A 26,862-nucleotide genomic window follows, 5' to 3' on the forward strand; every position below is an offset into this window, starting at 1 on the left:
TCTAAATTCATAGTGATACACGGTATTGTTGCTGTCAGCTGCAAATAGTATCTCCAACTTTATCAGCAAAGTATTAGGAAAAGAAAAGATTCTAAAGAAGCAGCTTCAGGAACTAAACAGGAGGACTGCTAACTAGCATACCAAGTATAACATTCTAAAACTGTTTAAAATCAAGCAGATGTACTCACCCCAGTGCTGTTTACAATACAGCAAAGATAAACTTAGAAAACAGACAACTCTCACACGAACCATTTCCTTCTTAGTTATTATGAATTCTAGATTCCAGGAAAGCGAGCGAACACAGTTGTGCTTAGTATGCCTGGGCCCGTCTCTGGGTACCCTCTCCCCAGAGCCAATCTAAATTGCCTGTGGATTGCATTCGGTAACTTCTTGTCACACTGTGTTAGATCTCTCCCCACCACCCTGGCCCACTTTTAGTTTCCACAGCAAATATATTTTTAAAGAAACAAGACTTAAAAGTGCCATATTTCTTTTTCTCTAGCCTTCATCTCGAAATTCTGCCTCAGCAACAACCCCTCTAAGTGGAAACTCATCCAGACGAGGAAGCGGGGACACGAGCAGCTTAATAGATCCAGACACCTCATTAAGTGAATTGCGGGTAAACCGCGATTTTTGGTTTGCTTTTTATAAACAATTTTTTGGCTTCTTTGTAGTCTAGTGGAACTATTTAACATTTAATGTGTCTTGGTAGGAAGAAAAAAGTATGGTATGAGTTCTTTAAAAAAAATTGTTAGTGCAGTTCAAGAATGTGACTAGGGTCTGAAGGGAAGGAGATTAGTTAATTAGTTAATTCTTCCATTCTCTTTCCTGAACATTTGATGATATTGGAATGACTTCTGCTAATTTACAAATGCCAAAAAATCTTTCTAATGTATATAAAAGTAATTCTCTCAAATAATTGGCCATATTTTAAATGGAAAATATGTGGATGTACAAGGAACCAGATTTGGGGAATTATTAGTCTTTTGAGACATTATGGTGTTATTTGGCTGCCTGAATTACAGTTATCTCTCAGTGTTTCATGATAAGACAAGTATAATAATATTTGGGATGACAGAAATACCTGAGTAATGTAAGCTCATTTAAACCATTAGTTGAGTCTCCATTCTTATTAATAACACTTTCAAAATGTATTTGAATGTCTATTTGCTGGACATGCTCTTTTTGAGGAACGAGGGAAGGGCAGTAATAAAAATTGCATTTATTCATTCGTTCAACGTTGTTGAGCACTTGGCCCCACAGAGTCAGGCAGTAAAGCACACTTTGGACTTAAAGAGTTCGCTGTTTCATAGGGAAGACAAATGGATATAAACCAGTAAAACCAGGTGGTGTGATGCCATGGCAGTAGTAAGAATAGGGCTGTTAAGGGAATTCAGAGAAGCATCATCTAAATTAGACTAGAAGAAGAGATTTTAAAAAAGGTTTTTCGGTGGAGAGAGGGGGTGAAGGAAGAATAAAAATTAACCAGGCAAAGAAGCTGAAGGGTGAAGGCTTTCTCAGATAGTTAAATTCAGAGACCCACAAGATTATGTGTATAGCAAAGTTGCCAGAGGGTAGGATGAGAAGTGAGGATTCGTAGTGGGTGAGAGAGAAGGCTGGAGAAGTAGTGATGGGCCATATCACAAAGCACCTTGTGTGGCAGGAATTCAGGTTTACCCTGACAACTAGGGGATATTAAATAGCAGAGCAGTACTATCTGATTTGCATTCCTAAAGATTGACCACAGACTGGAAGAAGCATTGGAGGCAAGGAGAAGAGTTACCCTGTGGTTGAACAATGGGGATGAGATGAGCAAGTCGAAACTGTGATGGGAGAAAATGTAGGCAACTTGCTCTGAAGAGAGTATTGGAGAATGGAAGTTGTTTGGTCAGTACAGAGAGAGAGGAAGTTAAGAGGTTTTTGTGTTCTTTTAAAGGCAGCATTAGTTGTTGTTTTCATTGGTTGGATTGAGCCAGTAGAGAGAGACTATGAAGGTTAAGGAAGGAGAAGGGGTAGCTGACTGAGAAAGTGCCTGAGTGGGTGAGAGGAGTGTCCAGGGATCAGATGGATGGAAGGTGGCCGCCCCTTCCCACTGACACAGTAGAGGAGAAGGGAGGGACCGGTGGGGACTGAGTAAGATTGTGGGCAGGGTAGGAGCAGGAGTCTGGCTTGTGAAATGGGCAGCTCGTAAAAGTGGGCTGAAGGTTAGGAGAGGGTGAGGATTGGAACAGCGGCAGCGGCACTGCAGAAGGAGGCCCAGGTCAGCCTGGTTCTGACTTTGAAGGGGTCAGTGTTATTGAACTCTTCCTAAGTACCAGGCATAAGCACAAGGGTGCAACGTTGAATAAGCTTAACTCTTGCCTTTAGGTGCTATTTTCTAGTGGGACAAAAGGATGGGGCATTCCAGCCTCAGACTGAGCTTGTGCTCGCTGTTTACTTGTATTTCTTCTTTGAGAGAACAACCTCCTTGAAGGAAATGAGATTTTTGTATCCTAGCATTTGGCTCCTAATAGGCACTTGATAAATGTCTGTCGAATGAACGAATGAATAAAAGACAAAACTACCAAGGAGGGAATGAAGGGGGCAGGGGAAATATAATATAGAAACTCTGTGTAATGGGCCTTTGATAATTGATCCTGCCTGTAATTGTACAGTTATGTTCAGGGCCCTGTATCAATTATTTCCCCCCTAAATCAACCATCCAGAATAGACCTCATGTAGCAAGGTCAGGTACAAGGGAAACAATATTTTCCATTTAAAATTTGGCCTGCTTCACTTTTCTTATAAGGATTATGGTAACATTTGGAGCAAAGGCTTTTCTCATCATTTAAATGATGTCCTCAGGATAGACTCTCTCATTTGACACTGTGTTTAAAATATTTGTTTAATACCCCTCCCTTTACCTGTCTTTCCCCCAAATTAATTGTGGTCAGTAACCAAGTCATTGAAAGACAACTTTGTTCATCTCTAGTTTTACGTTTTTTAAAACTTCTGCATGACTCAGTAGAATCTTCAGCTTATAATTAATTTACTACATATTTTAGTAGCTATCGGTGGAGTGTTATGCTAAAAATTATTTGAATGATTGATACAGTTTTTTAAATTGTATTTTAAAAAATGTTATAACTTATATAGCTTTTGTACACAGCGCCAGCCCCATTTGCTAATGTTTTTTCCACAGGAGTTAATGTCAAGGAAGTATTTGATATGTTAGAATGATTTCATTACTCCAGGCCTTCCCCAGCCCCACCATCACTTGCCTGTTTGCCCCTTTTAGCAGTTTGCAGTGGCAGTTACGTTTGTATACCTCAGTTTCTCTGCTTTTAGTCTGGAATATGCAAAAGTAATTCACATTTTCATCTGAATCCTTTGAGACTTTGTGTGTGGTTTTATGCAATGGTTCATTCCTATGTCCTGCAGGATATCTATGACCTTAAGGACCAGATACAGGATGTAGAAGGGAGATACATGCAGGGGCTTAAGGAACTAAAGGTATCAGGGCCCATTTTGCAGCCCAAGCATGTTCTCTGTACGCAGAAGTGTTGGTAATGGTGGTTTCACAAATTCTATTAACCCCACTGCACATAGCTTTACTAACAGTGTTTGTCTTTCAAGCATGTGCTTAACCTGCAATGCATAGGAAAGGCGAACTTCCAATCTCTGCTTATGTTTAAATGTGTACTGTAGTTTTTGGAATATTCAGGAAAAGATATTATGCCTTACAGTTTTTAAACCTTATAAAATACTTACGTATCCCTTGTGTCTTAGCCTTACAAAATTGAGTTGGGCAAAACCCTAAAAAGTGTTCTAAGAATATTTTTTATTGAGAATTAGACCTTAAAATTCTTCCAAGCTAAATGAAAGAGCATTGCCTGTTTCTGCCACCAAATTCAGTCAGTATTAGGAGTAGAAGGAAGAAGCATCTAAGAGAAAGAGCATTACTATAAATATTCCTTCTGGAGGAAGGACCCTGAAGCATGAGGACTGTGTTTTCTTTTTGTTTTGATTGTTTTTCACATAGATCAAAAAGGGTTACACAGATTCGGTGCCTTGAAGCATTTGGAGGTAAATTTAAATGGGCCTTATTTCTTCCAGTCAAGGATGGCTACCAGTTTTCAGTAGAAGTGTCCATGTGAGGCAGACATTTTACTTGTAAATGGCACTTGATTTTCATGCTCTTCCCTATGTTTTCTTATGAAGTTCAAACCTAGTATTATGAATTACTCTTAAGTTTCTCTGAATACATGTAGGTCCCTATTTGAAATAGAAATACACACCAGGCCTCTAAAAATGCGTAAGCAGGGCATTCAGAAAGGTGACTCAGGATATGCTCAAAGGACAGAGTGTAGACCTGATGGTCAAGGCTTTGCTCAGCCACCAAGCATGATTGGACTTAGCCCAGCTACCAGCCAGAAACTTCATGCAGGGGATTATGGTCCAGAAAGGGTGGGAAGGCCTATGGAGAGCGCCCCCAGGAAGCCTGGACACTGCTGACAGCAGTGTGTGGTTGTCGGTAAACATCAGGAAGATCCCAGAGTTAGTGAGCTGATGTGCTCAGTTAGTCTTACTGCTCTCATCTTCAGGATTTAATCCCCCTTTTAAGGTTTTAGAGATATGACTTGGAAATATCTTAGATCAATGGAACAAATCCAGTACATTCAATAAATACATTCATTTTAAAGTCTCGTACGTAACATAATGTATCAGGAAAGCAAGTGATTCAAAGGCATTCTTACTCGTTTTTTATTTTATCTTAAACATTTTCCCCTTACCTTTTAGATCTACCATTTATTTCATTTTTTTGAAAGATACAAAAAACAGATTAACCTTATTTGAGACTCTGAACAGATAAGTCCCCTTTCCTTAATTCATGGTTAGTGTGTAATTGAACTTGACTTCAAATTATGTTTATCCTTGAAATGACTCTTTTAAATGGAAAAAAATCTTTTAAAAAATTACCTGGTTGGTGGTCAAAGCATGGTGGTGTGATATATCTATATTCTATTAAAAAAGGATGCTCAGTCACTGCTTATGACATTATTCTTAAGTATGTCTGCCTTTGAGGTGTTTTTTCCCCCCTCTACCCTCCCTCCACAGTCACCTGGGTCTTGTTATCACAGATTGCTGGACTCTACTCCCAGATTTTCTCATTCAGTAGGTCTAGGACGGAGTGGTTGAAAATTTGCGTTTTTAACCAGGTCCCAGATAATGCTGTTGCTTCTAGTCCAGCACCTACACTGAACATCGCGGCCTTAGACACGTTTAAGTAAAACTCATTCCTTATGGGTATCACTGTGTGAGCTAGATTAAAATCATTAAAACTACCTTGAGGGAATTCACTGGCGGTCCAGTGGTAGGACTGCGATCTTTCACGGCTGAGGGTTCAGTCCCTGGTTGGGGAGCTAAGACCCTGCAAGCCGTGTGGCCAAAACAACAACAACAAACTACCTTGACACTTAAGTTTAAAATAGTCTTCTGTGGTCTTTTGTTTAAAGGAAAAAGTACACTCCATACATTTTATGTCAGTTTTATTATGTTATATATTGTGTCCTTGCAGCTACTGCTTGAACTGTCTTAGATTCTGGTGTTCATGCAGTCATGCCCCATTTTGTATGGGACTGAGTTGTGAGGAGGACTTTTTTTTTTGCTATTAGTCTCTGAGATGGATGAGAATCATTCTAAATTCTGCATTGTGTTAAGATACCTACTATATTTGAACCATTATACAGTTAACTGGGCTTATATTCTTTATTTTGGGTACATTTGTTCTCAATCATAATATAAATCTTACCTGTTAATACAGTCCTGGGTTGTGAAGAATTATTAAGTGTATGCATATGTGTTTGTGTGTATCTTTATTGAGATTTAAATCACATACCATAAAATTTACCCATTTAAAGTGTACAATTCAGTGGGGTTTTTTTGCATAGTCACAGAATTGTGCAACCATCACCAATTTTAGAACATTTTCACTACCCCAAGAAGAAACCCCATACTAATCAGCAGATGTTCCCCACTCCTGCACTCCCACTCCTGCACCTAGCCCTGGGTAACCACTAGTCTATGTTGTCTTTCGTGATTGGCTTTTTTTTTTTTTTTTTTTTTTTTTTGCTGTACGCAGGCCTCTCACTGTTGTGGCCTCTCCCGTTGCAGAGCAGCACAGGCCATGGGCCCAGCCGCTCCGCGGCATGTGGGATCTTCCCAGACCGGGGCACAAACCCATGTCCCCTGTATCGGCAGGTGGACTCTCAACCACTGTGCCACCAGGGAAGCCCGTGATTGGCTTTTTACTTAACATAATGTTTTCAAGATTCATCCGTGTTATAAAACACATCAGAGTGTGTGTGTATATACATGTATACACACATATGTATACATATGTGTGTATACATATATGTACATATATACACATACACACCCGTGTGTGTGTGTGTGTGTATAAAATGGCTGAGTAGTATTCCACTATATGGATTTACTACATTTTGTTTATCCATTTGTGAGTTGATAGGCATTTGGATTGTTTCCAGTTTGGGGCTATTATGAATAATGCTGCTGTAAACATTTGTGTACAGCTTTTTGTATAGACATATCTTTTCATTTCTCTTGGGTAGATTACCTAGCAATAGAATTGTTGGATCATATGGTAACTCTGTGTTTAACATTTTGAAGTACTGCCAACCTGTTTTCCAAAGTAGCTGCAGTATTTTACCTTCTTCCCAGCAATGTATGAGGAGTCTAGTTTTTTCATATCCTCACCAACACTTATCTTGTTTCTCATTTTTTGATTATAGATAATAACCATCCTAGTAGATCTGAAGTAGTATCTCATTATGGTTTTGATATGCATTTCCCTAATCACTAATTATATTAAGAAAGTTTCTGTATTCTTATTGTCCATTTGCACACCATCTTTGGAGGAATATCTGGTCATATCCTTACCCATTTTAAAATCGAATGATGTGTCTTTTAATTATTGATTTCCAAGTGTTCTTTATATATTCTGGATACAAGTTCCTTATCAGATATAAGATTTACAAATATTTTCTCCCATTTTGTGGGTCGTCTTTTTACTTTCTTGGTGGTATTGTTTGTAGCATAAAAGATTTTGATAAAGTCTACTTTTTCTTTCATTGATAGTTTGGTATCGTATCTGAGAAACCATTGCCCACTCCAAAGTAATGAAGATTTACTCTGTGTTTTCTGGGAAGCGTTTTATAGTTTTAGCTTTTAATTTAGGTCTCTGATCCATTTTGAGTTAATTTTTGTGTTTGGTGTGAAGTAGGAGTCCAACTTTATTCGCTTGCATGTGGATCTCAGTTGTCCCAACACCATTTATTGAAAAAACTACTCTTTCCCCACTGAGTTGTCTGGGCACCCTTGTCAAATATCAGTTGATCATAAATGTAGGATTCTGGACTCTCAGTTCTATATCACTGATCTTTTGTTAAACATTTGCATTAATATTTTAAAATTTTATTTCCAGGGATTTCCCTGGCTGTCCAGTGGTTAAGACTCTGCACTTCCACTGCAGGGGTGTGGGTTCAATTCCTGGTTGGGGAACTGAGATCCTGCATGCCGCATGGCCAAAAATTTTTTTTAAATAAAATAAAAATTTACTTCCAGAAGTGATGACTTTTTCTATGTGAAATGTTTTTCTTTTTACTTTTAAAAATACTGCTAGGTAGTAGTAATCTACCAAAATAGATGTAGTTATTAAGAAACAGGCTGTAAGCTATTTTAGGCAGAAAACTTTGAAGTATATAAAAATTTAGGCATTGAGTGGTAGCTCTTTTTGCTTAAATAATAGTTTTTATATTGCTTACTTATTTAAAAATGGCTAATATTTGAAGTTGCTAGACAAAATGTTTATACATTTACATTAATGTTATGCAGACCAAGAAAGTACTGAAAACACAGGTCCAGGAAGTGGTGCAATTCAAATAAGTATGAAATTTACTTGAGTAAAGAGAGGCTGTCTTCTGTTGTATCTGTATTCTGTTGCAAATAGCTGTTGTTAAAAACTACAGGAGTAACATTTCTGAAACCATTAATGATTCTGTATTTTATGATTTTTACACTATGACTCTTATATGTTGTCTGCACACCTTTTCATCGTTCAGAGGCTGCACTGCTGCTTGAATTTATTTTGGATAGCAGAGAGCCCATAAAGTGCTTATAATGATGCGTCCTTGGCTTCTTGTCATCCTCATGTTTTATGTGCATGTTACTAAACAAAGGGTTCCCCAAACTGCTTTTATTTTGCAAAAATGCATCTTCATGTGTTTGTGCCAGTGCTATAGTTTCCTGTTATATGGCATATAGGCAATGAACATATTTTAGATATTAGGCTGATGACTTTGACTTTCATTTAGGAGTCTTTGTCTGAAGTGGAAGAAAAATACAAGAAAGCCATGGTTTCCAATGCACAGTTAGACAATGAGAAGAACAATTTGATATACCAAGTAGATACCCTCAAGGATGTTATTGAAGAGCAGGAGGAACAGATGGCAGAATTTTATAGAGAAAATGAAGAAAAATCAAAGGTAATTGCTCATCTTACATCATGCCTTTCTCTGGGGTCAGAAAATTAAAACCTGCCATTTAAGAAGTACTGGGTTTGATGGGGAGAGCACAGCATCCCCGGGAATGATATTTCCATCACAACTGATTGGTGCAAGGAAATTGACAGAACGTAAGATTGCAGGTCCTGAAATGTTTTCCTTTCTTAATTTTTATAAGATTTAACTTATTTTCATAAGGGGAAGCTTATGACCTCCTTTAGTTTCTGAAAATAGAATACAGCTCAAATTTTATCTTTATTTTCTATCTCTTAATTGGGACAATTACAGTGAATTACTTCTTCCTGCTATAACTGGCTGGAACTGCCCAAAGCTCCAGAGGCTTTCAGTGAGGTGGTTCATTTTATTCTCTTTTCTTTTCTTTTCTTCTCTTTTCTTCTCTTCTCTTTTCGTTTCTTCTCTCATTTTTCAAGAGAACCTGTTTCCTAAATGGTTGGAGAGACGTCTTTAACCAGTTATTTAAAAACTGCAGTGTGGAGATGTGGGTCAAAAATCAACAGATGTTTTCTTTAGAGGTTTGTAAGCTATATTGTTAAAATGTGCAGATGGAAAATAAAAGCCACTGCCCAAGGCCTGGATTTGCCTTTTGACAACTGCAGAAAACAAGTTGGGTTCTCTTAAAAGCTTACTGGATTTTTAAAAGCGTTTTAGTCAGTCCAAGCAGAGGACAAGTGGATATTACTGTCAAGAAATGCGTTGCCAGTACATTGCAAAAGTTTTAAAAATAATAATAATAATTTAGGAAATAAGCTTTGGTGAATTGTTAGAAACAACAACAATCTGTATCTGTACATAATAAAGGGAGAAAAGCTGTTAATATAACTTCTAAGGGACCAGCATTATTACTGTAGACACTGTAGGAATTTCTTCCCTTGAGGACCAAAAATGCTCATTCCAGCCTGTTTTGGTCACTTTTAAAGTATTAGGAAGTATTTGTAGTGGGTTTGGGGAAAGGAGGGATGAAGAGGTAGAGTGCAGGAGATTTTTAGGGCAGCAGTACTATTCTGTATCATAGTGTAATGGTAGATACATTATACATTTATCAAAACTCATAGAATGTACAGCACTGAGAGTGAACCCTAATGTAAACAGTGGGCTTTAGGTGACAATGATGTGTCAATGTAGGTTCATTGATTGTAACAAATGTACCACTCTGGTTTGGGATGTTAATAGTGGGGGAAGGCTGTTCCTGAGGGGCAGGGAGAGGAGTGGGAGTATATGGAAACACAACTTTCTGCTCCATTTTGCTGTAAATCTAAAACTCCTCGGAAAAAAATAGTGTCTATTAACAAAAATGTTAAAGTAAGAAAACTTGTGTCTAGATAAAGTGACAAAGAGGCCTCTGGGTATTTTCATATTGATGACAGTGGCTCATTGAAGATTTGGTGACAATAGATGTTTCCTCTTTGATTCTTCCTGTATCTCATAGGCCAATTGTGGAGTGTCTGAGCTGTCATACTTTTCTTAGTCCTTGGACTCCTTTTCTGCCTTCCCACACATTTTTCTTAGCTATTTCTGGCTCTTTGCTTCTAACAGATTAGAAGAAAATCTCATGCTAAGTATTTAATGATCAGTCCTAAAACGAGTTCTTATCTTTCCATCTCCTCAAATGTCCTTGAGCATTTTAAAAATAAAAAAAAGTCCTTATGATAAGCTATTTTAACCAACTTCATTTTTCCCTCCTATAATTTTCTAAGATGCAGAGATGTCTTAGTATACAGAGAGTTGTGGCTTTTCAGTTTGTTTTTGTTTTTAAATCATGTGCTTTGTGATTTTGAAAAATCTGTATGCTTTTTTTAATACCCTGGGGATCTGCTTCAGGTACTGTGTTGCAGAAGACTTTGTGGTTGTGTCTCTCTCTGCTGTACCTTCACCCTGAGCTCTCCTCCTAAACAGATATTGCCTCGTGCAGTAGATGTTCCTGTTCAGAGTCATACAAAGAGGTCAGGCACTCTGGTATGTTTCATTATAGCAGCAGATTGTGAGGGTAGAGAATGATATTCATACCATTTTTCAAAATGTCTTTAGTGTTTCCTGCTGGAATTATGGTAGCTGCATCTTAAATATTGTCTCTATACCTACTTCAGGGACAGAATGCCTGATTAGGAATGTCTCAGGTGTTATTATTCTTTTCTTAATAGCTATTCATTATAGTAGGGAATTTTTTTCCTTTTTTTTTTTAAGCTTATCTGAGATTTAATAAAATCTTTTATGGCAGATTTTAAACATACAAAAAAAGAAAAAAAGAAGAGTATAACAAACTCTCCTGAACCCATTACCTACCCCTAACAAACCATCAGTGTATGGCCAATTTTGCCCTGTCTACTTCCCCCACTCACATTATTTGAAGCAAGTCCTAAATACCCCATATTTTAATATGAATTTAATATGAATTTAAATGATATGGACTTTCTTTTTTTTAAATATAACAAGACCATTTCACATCTTAAAAATTAATAATAATTCTTTCATATTACATATCCTGTCATTGTTAAAATTTCAGTTGTCTCAATGTCATAAATGATTGTTCTTTTTCGCACTTAAAAAAACAATCAGGATCTAGATAAGTTCCACACATTGGAATTAGTTGTCATGTCTTATAAGTCTGTTTTTATTTATAGGTTTCCTATCATCTCTTTTTTTTCCCTTGCAATTTATGTGTTGAAGAAACTGGATTGCTTTTCTTTTAACAGTTTCTGACAGTCTTGGGGATTTTGCTGTTTCATTACTGTTGTTCTTTACCATGCTCCTTTTTCCTCTGTATTTCCTGTAAATAGTTAGTTAGGTTTAGAGGTTTAATCAAATACAGGTTTAGTCTACTTCATAGAGAAGTAGACTAAACCCTTCAGGAGGCCCAGATGTATGGCTCCTCTCTCTGTGATGCTGTAGCTGGATACTTATATCCATTAGTTGATTAGGGGTTGCAAAATGAGATATTCTAATTTTATCATTACTGTTTTCTTTCATTTTCTTTTATTGTTTTAAAACAGCTTTATTGAGATATAATTCACATACCATACACTTCATCCATCTTAACTGTACAGTTCAGTGGCTTTTTGGTATCTTCACAGACAAATTCAACCATCACCACAATTTTAGAATATTTCATCACGTCAGAAAGCAATCCTGTACCCTTTAGCTGTCTCTCACTCCCCTCAGCCCTGAGTAACCACTATTCTACTTTCTGTCTCTATAGGTTTCCCTTTTCTAGACTTTCATATTAATGGAATCATATAATTTGTAGTCTTTTATAATTGGCTTCTTTCACTTCGGTTAATATTTTCAAGTTCACCTGTGTGATGCATGCATCAGTACTTCATTCCTATTTATGACCTAATAATAGTCCATTGTATAGGTATACCACATTTTGTTTATCCATTCATGTGTTGATGGACATCTGGTGTTTTTTCACTTTTTGTCTATGATGAATAATGCTGCTGTAAACATTTGTGTACAAGTTGTTGTGTGGACATAAGTCTTTCTTTCTTTTAAATATACACCTAGGAGTGGAATTGCTGGGTCATATGACAACTCTATGTTTAACCATTTGAGGAATAACCAGACCCTTTTCCAAAGCAGCTGCACCATTCCCTCCAGCAAGTGTGTACAAGTGTAAGCAGGTTCTGATTTCTCCACATCCTCACCAACACTTGTTTTTATCTGAGTTTTTTCCTAGCTATTCTAGCAGGTGCGGTTTTGCTTTGCATCTCCCTGATGACTAATGATTTCAAGTATGTTTTGATATGCTTACTGATTCTTTGTACATCTTCTTTGGAGAAATGTCTGTTCAGATCCTTTGCGCATTTTTAAATTGTATTATCTTTGTGTTACTGCATTGTTAGAGTTTGTATATTCTAGATACAAGTTCCTTATCAGATACATGGTTGGCAAATATTTTCTGCCGTTCCATGGGTTGTCTTTTCACTTTCCTATGCTTTATTTATTAGTGTAAGTCCATCTTTAAAGAGAAATTTCCCCTCATCTCTTATTACTCAATGAGACAGTTTACATAGGAAAGGCAGGATTAAAACTTGATTCTTTTCCTTTGTTTACAAGTTTTCAAAATAAGGAATTGGTTGTTTGACATCTTCTCAGAGTGCCCAATTATTTTTTAAAAAATCATGATGAAGGCAAGAATTCAAGCATTTGATGATTTCAATCCATTGTAGCTTTTATTCTTATTGATTTTCAGGTTGTCCCACCTTTAACTAATGTGAACATCTTCAGGTTGATTCCCAAGTAATTTTGATCTGAGTCTAATTGGTTGTGATAGCTTCTTTGCTGTCTAGCACAAGAAAGTGTTCTGGACTCGTCTGGTACATTTCCTGCTCCAGACCTGAAATCAGCTGTTAGTACAAGGACCCCTGGTTCTCTTTTAGTGGAGCAGTGTGGGTGCTAAGGGTGTACTTGCCACCAAGATGGTAACTGTTTATAGACCTTTTTAGTGGTTATATCAGGGAAATATGTATATGGGGTATTTTTTTTTGTTTTTAAAGTCAAAATATGTTATGCTTATACTTCTAGTTTATATTCAGGATGTAGGGCTTTTACTTGACCTCCTTTCTCTTATATATGTGTATCTCCTTCTTCCCACACTACCACTCCCAGGTCTCAGAGTCACTAGGGACGCTAGTAATTATGTTATAGTCTATTTTCATTGCTTTATCCCACAATACCTAGAATAGCAATACCAACATTACCACCAACAGTATAATTACTGAAAATAGTTAAAAGTTTTTTTGTTTTTTTTCTTTTTGGTTGTTATTTTGCTTCTAGGTTATGTATAGTACAACCATTGTTTTTAAAAGTTACTTTAAGTAGTTTCTCTGTGCTTATACTACTAACTGGACGTATATAGCTAGGTTCGCTACGTTTTATTTTCAATACTTAGGAATTGCTTTTTAAATTTTTATTACGAAATTACTTTTAATTCTGGTAAAAGCAAATAACAAAATCTACCACCTTAACCATTTTAAAGTGCACATTTCAGTAAAGTTTATTCACATCGTTGTCTAAGAGATCTCCAGAACTTTTCATCTTGCAAAACTGAAACTCTGTCCCCATTACACACCTCCCCATTCCTCCTCCTCCAGCTCCTCACAACCACCATTCTACTCTCTGGCTCTGTGAGTTTGACTCTTATAGGTACCTAATATAAGCAGAATCATATAATATTTGTCTTTTTGTTACTGGTTTATGTAACTTACCATAATGTCCTCAGCGTTCATTCATGTTGTAGCATGTGTCAGAATTTCCTTCCTGAATACTATTCCACTGTATTTATGTACCACATTTTGTTTATCCATTCATCTGTTGATGGAAACTTGGGTTGCTTCCACAATGAATTGCTTTTAAATTTACTTTTGTTTTACAATTTTGTGAATTATTTACACAGATCTGAATCAAATCAATAAAGAAAATATATTCAAAGAAGTCAGTCTTTTGTCTCTTTCTCTTCATCCCGATTTCTTCCTTCCTTAAGGAAATTTTTTTAACATATTTATTGGAATATAATTGCTTTACAATGGTGTGGTAGTTTCTGCTTTATAACAAAGTGAATCAGCTATACGTATACATATATCCCCATATCCCCTCTCTCTTGCATCTCCCTCCCACCCTCCCTATCCCACCCCTCTAGGTGGTCACAAAGCACCGAGCTGATCTCCCTGTGCTATGTGGCTGCTTCCCACTAGCTATCTGTTTTACATTTGGTAGTGTATATATGTCCATGCCACTCTCTCACTTCGTCCCAGCTTACCCTTCCCCCTCCCCGTGTCCTCAAGTCCATGCTCTATGTCTGCATCTTTATTCCTGTCCTGCCCTTAGGTTCTTCAGAACTGATTTTTTTTTTTTTTTTTAGATTCCATATATATGTGTTAGCATACAGTATTTGTTTTTCTCTTTCTGACTGACTTCACTCTGTATGAAAGTCTCTAGGTCTATGCACCTCACTACAAATAACTCAATTTCATTTCTTTTTGTGGCTGAGTAATATTCCATTGTATATATGTGCCACATCTTTATGCATTCCTCTGTCGATGGACACTTAGGTTGCTTCCATGTCCTGGCTATTGTAAATAGAGCTGCAATGAACACTGTGGTACATGACTCTTTTTGAATTATGGTTTTCTTAGGGTATATGCCCAGTAGTGGGATTGCTGGGTCGTATAGTAGTTCTATTTTTAGTTTTTTAACTGGTCTCCATAGTGGCTGTATCAATTTACATTCCCACCAACAGTACAAGAGGGTTCCCTTTTTTCCACACCCTCTCCAGCATTTATTGTTTGTAGATTTTTTGATGATGGCCATTCTGACTGATGTGAGGTGATACCTCATTGTAGTTGGGTTTTTTTTTTTTTTGGAATTTTATTTTATTTATTTTTTATACAGCAGGTTCTTACTAGTCATCACTTTTATACACATCAGTGTATACATGTCAATCCAATCTCCCAATTCATCACACCACCACCCCTACCCACCCCCCACCCCCCCCCCGCTTTCCCTGCTTGGTGTCCATACGTTTCTTCTCTACATCTGTGTCAATTTCTGCCCTGCAAACTGGTTCATCTGTACCATTTTTCTAGGTTCCATATATATGTGTTAATATACTATATTTGTTTTTCTCTTTCTGACTTACTTCACTCTGTATGACAGTCTCTAGATCCATCCATGTCTCTACAAATGACCCAATTTCGTTCCTTTTTGTGGCTGAGTGATATTCCATTGTATATATGTACCACGTCATTTTCCATTCGTCTGTCGATGGGCATTTACGTTGCTTCCATGACCTGGCTATTGTAAATAGTGCTGCAGTGAACATTGGGGTGCATGTGTCTTTTTGAATTATGGTTTTCTCTGGGTATATGCCCAGTAGTGGGATTGCTGGATCATATGGTAATTCTATTTTTAGTTTTTTAAGGAACGTCCATACTGTTCTCCATAGTGGCTATATCAGTTTACATTCCCACCAACAGTGCAAGAGGGTTCCCTTTTCTCCACACTCTCTCGAGCATTTGTTGTTTGTAGATTTTCTGATGATGCCCATTCTAACTGGTGTGAGGTGATACCTCATTGTTGTTTTGATTTACATTTCTCTAATAATTAGTGATGTTCAGCAGCTTTTCATGTGCCTCTTGGCCATCTGTATGTCTTTGGAGAAATGTCTATTTAGGTCTCCTGCCCAATTTTGGATTGGGTTGTTTGTTTTTTTAATATTGAGCCGCATGAGCTGTTTATGTATTTTGGAGATTAATCCTTTGTCCGTTGATTCGTTTGCAAATATTTTCTACCATTCTGAGAGTTGTCTTTTTGTCTTGTTTATGGTTTCCTTTGCTGTGCAAAAGCTTTGAAATTTCATTAGGTCCCATTTGTTTATTTTTGTTTTTATTTCCATTACTCTAGGAGGTGGGTCAAAAAAGATCTTGCTGTGATTTATGTCAAAGAGTGTTCTTCCTATGTTTTCCTCTAAGAGTTTTATAGTGTCTGGTCTTACATTTAGGTCTCTAATCCATTTGGAGTTTATTTTTGTGTATGGTTTTAGGGAGTGTTCTAATTTCATTCTTTTACATGTATCTGTCCAGTTTTCCCAGCACCACTAATTGAACACACTGTCTTTTCTCCATTGTATATCCTTGACTCCTTTGTCATAGATTAGTTAACCATAGGTGCGTGGGTTTATCTCTGGGCTTTCTCTCCTGTTCCATTGATCTGTATTTCTGTTTTTGTGCCAGTACCTTATTGTCTTGATTACTGTAGCTTCGTAGTATAGTCTGAAGTCAGGGGGTCTGATTCCTCCAGCTCCGTTTTTTTCCCTCAAGACTACTTTGGCTATTCGGGGTCTTTTGTGTCTCCATACAAATTTTAAGATTTTTTGTTCTAGTTCCGTAAAAAACTGCCATTGGTAATTTGATAGGGATTGCATTGAATCTCTAGATTGCTTTGGGTAGTATAGTCATTTTCACAATATTGATTCTTCCAATCCAAGAACATGGTATATCTCTCCATCTGTTGGTATCATCTTTAATTTCTTTCATCAGTGTCTTATAGTTTTCTGCATACAGGTCTTTTGTCTCCCTAGGTAGGTTTATTCCTAGGTATTTTATTCTTTTTGTTGCAATGGTAAATGGGAGTGTTTCCTTAATTTCTCTTTCAGGTTTTTCGTCATTAGTATATAGGAATGCAAGAGATTTCTGTGCATTAATTTTGTATCCTGCAACTTTACCCAATTCATTGATTAGCTCTAATAGTTTTCTGGTGGCATTTTTAGGATTCTCTATGTATAGTATCATGTCATCTGCAAACAGTGACAGTTTTACTTCTTTTTTTCCAATTTGTATTCCTTTTATTTCTTTATCTTCTCTGATTGCCATGGCTAGGACTCCAAAACTATGTTGAATAATAGTGGTGAGAGTAGACATCCTTGTTTTGTTCCTGATCTTAGAGGAAATGCTTTCAGTTTTTCACCATTGAGAATGATGTTTGCTGTGGGTTTGTCATATATGGCCTTTATTATGTTGAGGTAGGTTCCCTCTTTGCCCACTTTCTGTAGAGTTTTTATCATAAATGGGTGTTGAATTTTGTCAAAAGCTTTTTCTGCATCTATTGAGATGGTCATATGGTTTTTATTCTTCAGTTTGTTAATATGGTGTATCACATTGATTGATTTGCGTATATTGAAGAATCCTTGCATCCTGGAATAAATCCCACTTGATCATGGTGTATGATCCTTTTAATGTGTTGTTGGATTCTGTTTGCTAGTATTTTGTTGAGAATTTTTGCATCTATATTCATCAGTGATATTGGTCTGTAATTTTCTTCTTTAGTAGTATCTTTATTTGGTTTTGGTATCAGGGTGATGGTGGGCTCATAGAATGAGTTTGGGAGTTTTCCTTCCTCTGCAATTTTTTGGAAGAGTTTGAGAAGGATGGGTGTTAGCTCTTCTTAAATGTTTGATAGAATCCACCTGTGAAGCCATCTGGTCCTGGACTTTTGTTTGTTGGAAGATTTTTAATCACAGTTTCAATTTCATTTCTTGTGATTGGTCTGTTCATATTTTCTATTTCTTCCTGGTTCAGTCTTGGAAGGTTATACCTTTCTAAGAATTTGTCCGTTTCTTCCAGGTTGTCCATTTTATAGGCATTGAATTGCTTGTAGTAGTCTCTTAGGATGCTTTGTATTTCTGCGGTGTCGTAACTTCTCCTTTTTCATTTCTAATTTTATGGATTTGAGTCCTCTCCCTCTTTTTCTTGATGAGTATGGTTAATGGTTTATCAGTTTTGTTTATCTTCTCAAAGAACCAGCTTTTAGTTTTATTGATCTTTGCTATTGTTTTCTTTGTTTCTATTTCATTTATTTCTGCTCTGATCTTTATGATTTCTTTCCTTCCACTAACTTTGGGTTTTGTTTTTTCTTCTTTCTCTAATTGCTTTAGGTGTAAGGTTAGGTCGTTTATTTGAGATGTTTCTTGTTTCTTGAGGTAGGCTTGTATAGCTATAAACTTCCCTCTTAGAACTGCTTTTGCTGCATCCCATAGGTTTTGGGTCATCGTGTTTTCATTGTCATTTGTTTCTAGGTATTTTTCGATTCCCTTTTTGATTTCTTCAGTGTCTCTTGGTTATTTAGTAGTGTATTGTTTAACCTCCGTGTGTTTGTATTTTTTACATATTTTTTTTTGTAATTGATATCTAGTCTCATAACGTTGTGGTCAGAAAAGATACTTGATATGATTTCAATTTTCTTAAATTTACCAAGGCTTGATTTATGACCCAAGATACGATCTATCCTGGAGAATGTTCCATGAGCACTTGAGAAGAAAGCGTATTCTGTTGTTTTTGGATGGAATGTCTATAAATATCAAGTCCATCTTGTTTAATGTATCATTTAAAGCTTGTGTTTCCTTATTTATTTTCATTTTGGATGATCTGTCCAATGGTGTAAGTGGGGTGTTAACGTCCCCTACTACGATTGTGTTACTCTCGATTTCCCCTTTTATGGCTGTTAGCATTTGCCTTATGTATTGAGGTGTTCCTATGTTGGGTGCGTAAATATTTACAATTATTGTATTTTTTTCTTGGATTGATCCCTTGATCATTATGTAGTGTCCTTCTCTGTCTCTTGTAATAGTCTATTTTAAAGTCTATTTTGTCTGATATGAGAATTGTTACTCCAGCTTTCTTTTGATTTCCATTTGCATGGAATATCTTTTTCCATCCCCTCACTTTCAGTCTGTATGTGTCCCTGGGTCTGAAGTGGGTCTCTTGTAGACAGCATATATATGGGTCTTGTTTTTGTATCCATTCAGCCAGTCTATGTCTTTTGGTTGGAGCATTTAATCCATTTACATTTAAGGTAGTTATCGACATGTATGTTCCTATTACCATTTTCTTAATTGTTTTGGGTTTGTTTTTGTAGGTCTTTTACTCCTCTTGTGTTTCCTGCCTAGAGAAGTTCCTTTAGCTTTTGTCATAAGCTGGTTTGGTGGTGCTGAATTCTCTTAGCTTTTGCTTGTCTATAAAGGTTTTCATTTTCCATCAAATCTCAATGAGATTCTTGCTGGACAGAGTAATCTTGGTTGTAGCTTTTTCCCTTTCATCACTTTAAATATGTCCCGCCACTCCCTTCTGGCTTGCAGTTTCTGCTGAAAGATCAGTTGATAGCCTTATGGGGATTCCCTTGTATATTATTTGTTGCTTTTCCCTTACTGCTTTTAATATTTTTTCTTTGTATTTAATTTTTGATAGTTTGATTAATATGTGTCTTGGCATGTTTCTCCTTGGATTTATCCTGTATGGGACTCTCTGTGCTTCCTGAACTTGACTATTTCCTTTCCCATGTTAGGGAAGTTTTCAACTGTAATCTGTTCAAATATTTTCTCAGTCCCTTTCTTTTTCTCTTCTTCTTCTGGGACCCCTATAATTCAAATGTTGGTGCATTTAATGTTGTCCCAGAGGTCTCTGAGACTGTCTGAATTCTTTTCATTCTTTTTCCTTTATTCACTCTGCAGTAGTTATTTCCACTGTTTTATCTTCCAGGTCACTTATTTGTTCTTCTGCCTCAGTTATTCTGTGATTGATTCCTTCTAGAGAATTTTTAATTTCACTTATTGTGTTGTTCATCATTGTTTGTTTGCTCTTTAGTTCTTCTAGGTCCTTGTGAAACGTTTCTTGTATTTTCTCCATTCTGTTTCCAAGATTTTGGATCATCTTTACTATCATTACTCTGAATACTTTTTCAGGTAGACTGCCTAAGGAAATTTTTTTAATTAAATGGTTTATCCTTCCATTTTTTTTGAATCTTAAGAAGACATTTTTTTGCCATTCAAAAATATGTATGTGTGTGTGTATATATATATATGTGTGTATATACACACACACACACACACACACATATTTGTATCCCTCCATTCTTAGCATATTATATTGTTCTGCATCTGGGTTTCATCACCTGATGATTGTAGTATAGAGAGCTCTTCCTTGTTCTTTTCTTATAACTGTACACTTATTCCATTGTACTATAGTTTATTCCACCAGTTCCCTGTTAATGGACGTTGGAGTTGTTTGCAGTCTCTTGCTGTTAAAAATAGTCCTACAAAGACGAATGTACTGCATAGGTCTTTCTGTGTTTTTGCTGGTGTCTATGGGAGTCAGAAAAGTAAGTTTGCCGGGTCAAAAGGTGTGGTAATCCTGCTATATGTAACAAATTCTCCTTTGTAGGGATTATACAATTTTGCATTCCCACAAATGAGAGGGTCTGTTTCCTTCTCCACACTACTTTTCCCTGAGTATATTGTCAAGTTTTTGGACTCTTACTGGTGTTTCAGTGAGAAATACAGTTTTAATTTACATTTCCCTTAGTATGGGCATCTTTTCATATTCAAAGCAATTTGTTTCTCTGTGAACTGTCCATTTTTTTAGCCTACTGTTCTACATAATAGTGGGTTTTTTCCTCTTTATTTCTAATTTTAGAGGCTCTCTATATGGAAAGAAAGTAAATATAAATTGTAAAAATTTTTTATAGTCATTTGTCTTTTTGCCTTGCTTATCGTGTTTTTTGCCATTCAAAAGTTTTCATTTCTATGTAGTCTTATTTGTTACCCCTTTCCCCTTCTTGCTTGTGGATTTTTGAGTCATTTTTGGGTAATTTTTACCTGCTCCTTGGTTATAGCAGTTCACTCATCTTTTCTCTAGTAACTGTATGTTCTTACTTCCTTTCTTCTTTCTCTGTCTCTCTCTCTGCCTGTCTTTCTCTCTCTCTTTCCCTTCTGTGCATTTGTTCTGGTGTATGGTACAAAATTTGGTTCCAATTTTCTTTTTCCATGTGTATATCCAGTTATGCCAACATTTCATTTAAAAGTCTATCTTTTCTCATTGATTTTAGCTGCTCTTTTTGTTTTTTTTTTTGTTGTTTAATGTACTTGTATATGTAATTGGGTCTATTTATGGATTTTCTATTCTACTCCATTGGTCTGTATTCATGAGCCATTACAACATTGTTTTAATTGTATAAGCCTTATGTTTTAATATCTAGTAAGATTAGCTTTCTTCGTTTTCGTTTTGTGTTTTTCTAGCTTTTTTTTTTCTTGTTTTTCTTCCAAATAAACTTTATAATCAACTTGTCTTACTCTGATGAGAAAAAAACCTGATGGTATTTTTATTTGGACTGCATTAAATGTATAGATTAATTTAGGGCATAACATGTATTTTTGTGATGCTGAATCTTTTCATCCAAGAAGATGCCTTTCCTTTTGTTCAGTCCTACTTCCCTGTCTTCCAGGAATGTTTTATATAATTTTCCTCATATTGATTTTGGGTATATCTTGTAATTTTACATGTATGTATTTACTTTATTTTTTGATATTGTGTTTATTATATCTTCTCTCTAGGTTTTATTTTGATCTGTGATGATTATTGAATTTTGTATGTTAATTTTATAACCTGTTACTTTACCAAGTCATTTCATTGTTCATAGTAATTTTGCCATTGATTAGTTTGGGTTGTCTAGATGTATAATCGTATGAGATGAAAATTGAGAATTTTCGGAGCCTTTCCAAAGAATACAGAATTTTTCTAAGTTAACAATACATGGGCAGTGCAGGTGTGTTTCTGGAGATAACACTTAGCTGCTTAATGGTATATTGTAGATGTTCCAGTCTGTCATGTGCCATGATCTGTGTTAACTGTATCATTTGTTTAATAACAGGAGTTAGAAAGGCAGAAACATATGTGTAGTGTGCTACAGCATAAGATGGATGAACTTAAAGAAGGCCTCCGACAAAGAGATGAGCTTATTGAGGTATGTACATGAACTGTGGAAATACTTAATTTTGGAAAAAAATGCACTGAATTGGATGAGGGCATGTGTGTTGGGAGGGAAGGGAGTTAAAATGCCACAAACTTGTCTCTTCACATTTGGCTGTACCCTAAAATCTTACAAACGTGAAACATGAAGGCAGGCTTAAAAAATTAATACTGTGAACCCTATAAATATTTCGCCTTTTAATAGCAGAAGCTTTTATAATTGTCTTTTATTCCTAAGCACATTGTTTCCTAAAGATATCTTAGGAAATGGGCAAAAGTACCATGATTCTTTGGAATGTAGTGAATGCTATATTTGGGGACATGATTCTTGGGGAATAAGAATTTTGATCGTCACTCAGGTAGGTGCATTTCTGAGATGGCTAAATGAAAAGAAGAAATTGTTTCAAGACGCCTGGTAGTAGACAAGAGGTGAAGGTTGCCCGGGGCTGTGACTCAGGTTCCTGGGGTGGAGGAGCTCTGAGGGCCACAGCAATATCCTAGGAGGGAAAGAGGAGTGTGGGCCTCCAAGGAATCTTTGAAAGCATGTATCATCCTTTTGTGCCTGCCAGCTTGCATGCATCTCTGTTTTTCTTTAAATGTGGTTTTCCTCTTGAGGTTGTCATTTTTTATAAATATGGGGTGAGGTTTGTTGGGAAGGGGTCATGCTCACTTTCTTGGTGAGGTTATCAAGCACGTCTAATGTTAACTTAGTGTTGATCCCGTGGTGATATCAGGAAGGCAGCTTTTTTTAAAAAAAAAAATAATCTATTTGTTTCATTTTTTAAATTATTTTTTATTTTTTGGCTGCATCAGGTCTTCACTGCGGCACACAGGCTCTTTGTTGTGGCGCGTGGGCTTCTCTCTAGTTGTGGCACGCAGGTTTTCTCTCTCTAGTGTGGCACGCGGGCTCCCGGGTGCATGGGCTCAGTAGTTGTGGCACGTGGGCTTAGTTGCCCCAGGCATGTGGGATCTTAGTATCCTGACCAGGGATCGAACCCATGTCCCCTGCATTGGAAGGCGGATTCTTTACCACTGGACCACCAGGGAAGTCCCAGAAAGGCCAGCTCTTGACAACCCCGGAGATGCCACATGCATCACAGTCAACTCAGCCCGGCCCCTCGTCCTTCAGAACCACCCCCCCTTCCCTCCCTCTTTTTCTCTTCCCCCATGGGCCTGCCTCACTTAATCTCTCCCCCTATAAATGACTTTAAAAACCATTTAATAGAAGAAAAGAAGTGACTCTTTTTGTGGATTTGTGTTACTTTTTTTGTCATTCTTGAGAATAATTGAATTGAACATAGCCTGCTGAAAGCAGATAGAATTTGTGAATTCTAAATGCAAACACAGAACCCTTTGAAAATATCAGATTACATGTGAAGTTAATTGCCTTAGTTTTTCCATATATGGCAAGAAGCATATTATCCAAACTCTGTATTCTGCTGGCAGTTAAAAATCACGTGAATTCTTCTCCCTTTTTGTCCTCTTTTTTATGTGTGTCAATATGCCAGCCACTTCTTATTTCTTTTTCTAATTAAAATATGTACTTTTCCCCATATGGTTTCCAAAGAATAATAAAACTACTTTGGGAGCTGCTTCTCAAATTCAGTAACTTATGTTAGAATTGGTTAAGTGTTCTAGTTTTTAGTTTGTTGATTGCATTTAAGAGCTATTTTAATGCTTGATTTTTACAATTTGTCAGTATGGTTTCCAATTTAAAAGCCCAGGGTGCAGGGTATACAAACTTTAAAAACCTTAGTTTTAAGAGTTTTTTTTTTTTTTTTTTTTTTTGCGGTACGCGTGCCTCTCACTGTTGTGGCCTCTCCCATTGCGGAGCACAGGCTCCGGACGCGCAGGCTCAGCGGCCATGGCTCACAGGCCCAGCCGGTCCACAGCATGTGGGATCTTCCCGGACCGGGGCACGAACCTGTGTCCCCTGCATCGGCAGGCGGACTCTCAACCACTGCACCACCAGGGAAGCCCTTAAGTACTTTTTATGTTTAGAATTAACATCCTTCAGATGTTAATATGCACATTTACTTATAACTGAAGAATCCTGACTTTGCCAAAATAATGTTTTTTGGTCTTTAGAATGGAGAACCACGTGGTAAAGTAGATGAGAAATGTATGAGTAGGGAAAGTGGAAGATGATAATTTACCAATAATGCATAAAAGAACCTGCTAAATATAAGAGAGTATAAATTGAGCATCAGTGCCTAGTCAGAAGAGTTAAGAATTGCTAAATGCTAGAAATCTAGTTTTTCTAAAAACTGATGTGAAATGTGTAATTTATGATGTTCTTGCTATCATAGATTCTGCTAACAGGAATTCAAAATGATTGAGCTATGTCCCTCTTGGAGTTTTTTAGTTCTTCTTAAAAAAATAGGGTTCAAAACTACTGCTTGTTGTCTGTGATAAGGATCATTTGTTCATAAGAAAACCTGAATTTCCCTCTCTAAAAGTGTAAGTTGTCCCATGTTTGGGGGAAAGGCACTTATGAGAGGAAGAGTACATGTGTGGAGCTGGGTGTACACAGAAGCCCCAGCTGGCTTGCTGCCTCATAGCTGTGGCTGGAGCAGCTGCCCCCAGTCCTCTCACTTGCTGTCATACCGACACAGCGCCAAGACGCTGGATGTCATCTTTCCTTCTAAGACACTGGATGCCATCTTTCCTGTTGATCACAGACTTTCTGCTTTTGTTAAGTTTCTTTATTGGCTTTATTTTTGTTCTGTTTTCCTCCCTCTAACGCCGTCCCCTTTTTCTTTGTGCTCTTTTATTACTTCTCTTCCCCTCTTCCTCTGCAGGAGAATCAGCGTATGCAGCAGAGAGTAGACACCATGACAAAAGAGGTGTTTGAACTCCAGGAGACACTGCTTTGGAAAGATAAAAACATTAGGGTATGAGATCAAATTGGGCTTTGGCCCAAAGCTCATTGATGAGGAATAGACCAATGTAAATTTAACGTAGAGATTCCTAAAATTCTGTCCTTTGACTATTTTTAGAGCATTTATACAGAGTGAAATATGAATAAGCAGAAGACAGAAACTTCCATGGGAAAACCTAATCCTATGCCTGGAAAGAACTCTTCTCTCCAGCTGACTCTGGGCTTGTAAAACCTACAAGTAGGAACTTTCTAAGGAAGTTGTTCTTTATTTCCCCAGGATTTTTATGCAGAAACAGCCACAGGCATTTAATTCAAACTCTGTGGGTAATTTGATATCCTTACATTGTAAGAATTTGGATAAGAAGCAAAAGGATAGGGGGTGGGGGGAAAGTTATTAGCATCCCATAAATCTTTGGTGAATAAAATAGGAAGAGATTAAAATCATTTTAATTACGGAAGTGGATAGGAATGTAAGATTTGCTGGAGCTGCCAGACTATGATGTCACCTCTAATCATATCCTTGCAACTCCCTAAAGCAGGGGCCCAGATAAGGAAAAAGTCTTCAGTGCCTTTTTGCTAAACCCTTCAGGTAGATTCCAAGGACACTGGAGCTGAAAAAATCCCTGCCAGTTCATCCCATGTGGCCTTTTGACTGGCAGCCACGTACACCTCATGGCATATGAGCTCTCTGTTCCACAGAGGCTTAACTTGTCAGGGAACGGCAGCATGGAGGGAAAAGAGAGAAGGAAACCCTTGGCCTGAAGACATAGTTAGGAAGCCTCCGTTCTACCAGAGGTTAGGTGGGGTAGGGAAAAGCTGGCCAAAATCCCCGAGAGCACCTGTGGTGGACAGGCGTGGATGTGAAGCCCTCCGGATCACACCCTCCATAGTTAGGGGCATTCTGGTATCCAGGTCATTTCACACCTCCAAGGACCCTATCCTCTCAATAGACACTTGGGAAACAAAATTACTTGTTAAAGTGTGGTAGACCAAGCAGTTTTAAAGAAAGAAAGCTACCTTTTAGAGTTTCTGCTGCTAAAATACCAAGTTCCTGTAATTCTGTCTAAAGCTGGAAAAACCTTCTGAGGTATTAATTAACAACTCGGTTAAGAGTTTTGAATTGTGACTGTGAACTACTGATTCTATTTAAATTTTTTACTTGGGAAATTTAAAATGAGACGTGAAAACTGTATAGCAAAAGCAGGTAGTTTGTAAAGTTAAGTTGAAATCTGGTCACTATTTAGAATGGGCTTCTTTTAGGATTTTACATAATTTTCTTTAGCACAGATCTGCAGCTCCATGATTTCTATTTTGTATAATTATCTTAGCATATTAAACTGATTATTTTGGACCAGCCATAGAAAACCCCCAAATCTCTCAGTCCAATAGCTATTCAAAATAAAACAAAAATTTTTTTCTACCCAAAAGATGTACTGATGGTTACAGTATAAATAATTTGACTTTTAAATTTTCCTGCTATTATTGAGTGAATGAGTGGGTATCTTCTTTCTGTGTAGCATATAATAACATGTTCTTTTGGCTTTTGTTGTTGTTGTTGGCACCATTTTTCCAACAGCATTTGCTTATTACTTAGTGTCTGTGTCACATTTATTTTAATTTTTTTTATTCTTTTATACAGCAGGTTCTTATTACTCATGAATTTTATACACATCAGTGTATACATGTCAATCCCAATCGCCCAATTCATCACACCACCACCACCACCACCCTGCTTTCCCCGATTGGTGTCCATACGTTTCTTTTCTACATCTGTGTCTCAATTCTGCCCTGCAAACTGGTTCATCTGTACCATTTTTCTAGGTTCCACATATATGTGTTAATACACTATATTTGTTTTTCTCTTTCTGACTTACTTCACTCTATATGACAGTCTCTAGATCCATCCATGTCTCTAGAAATGACCCAATTTTGTTCCTTTTTATGGCTGAGTAATATTCCATTGTATATATGTACCACATCTTTATTCATTCGTCTGTTGATGGGCATTTACGTTGCTTCCGTGACCTGGCTATTGTAAATAGTGCTGCACTGAACATTGGGGTGCATGTGTCTTTTTGAATTATGGTTTTCTCTGGGTATATGCCCA

At 37.0% G+C, this 26,862-nt stretch overlaps 1 protein-coding gene across 7 annotated transcripts in view; it reads left to right on the forward strand.

Annotated features, from left to right (window-relative positions):
* Positions 1 to 26,862, forward strand: part of LRRFIP2 (LRR binding FLII interacting protein 2) — a 118,484-nt gene that overhangs the window by 70,810 nt on the left and 20,812 nt on the right. For 4 of the 7 annotated variants that reach the window (XM_069541139.1, XM_069541140.1, XM_060022152.1 and 1 more), the window contains 4 exons: positions 503 to 619; positions 3,421 to 3,492; positions 8,373 to 8,543; positions 21,777 to 21,869. In XM_069541139.1, coding sequence (XP_069397240.1) covers positions 503 to 619; positions 3,421 to 3,492; positions 8,373 to 8,543; positions 21,777 to 21,869 — 453 coding nt within the window. The remainder of the gene's footprint in view (positions 1 to 502; positions 620 to 3,420; positions 3,493 to 8,372; positions 8,544 to 21,776; positions 21,870 to 26,862) is intronic. The other 3 variants (XM_069541141.1, XM_060022153.1, XM_060022155.1) reach the window with 1 other exon arrangement.

The sequence above is a fragment of the Delphinus delphis genome, chromosome 10 (assembly GCF_949987515.2).
Source record: "Delphinus delphis chromosome 10, mDelDel1.2, whole genome shotgun sequence".
In the NCBI taxonomy this organism is placed as follows: Eukaryota; Metazoa; Chordata; class Mammalia; order Artiodactyla; family Delphinidae; genus Delphinus; species Delphinus delphis.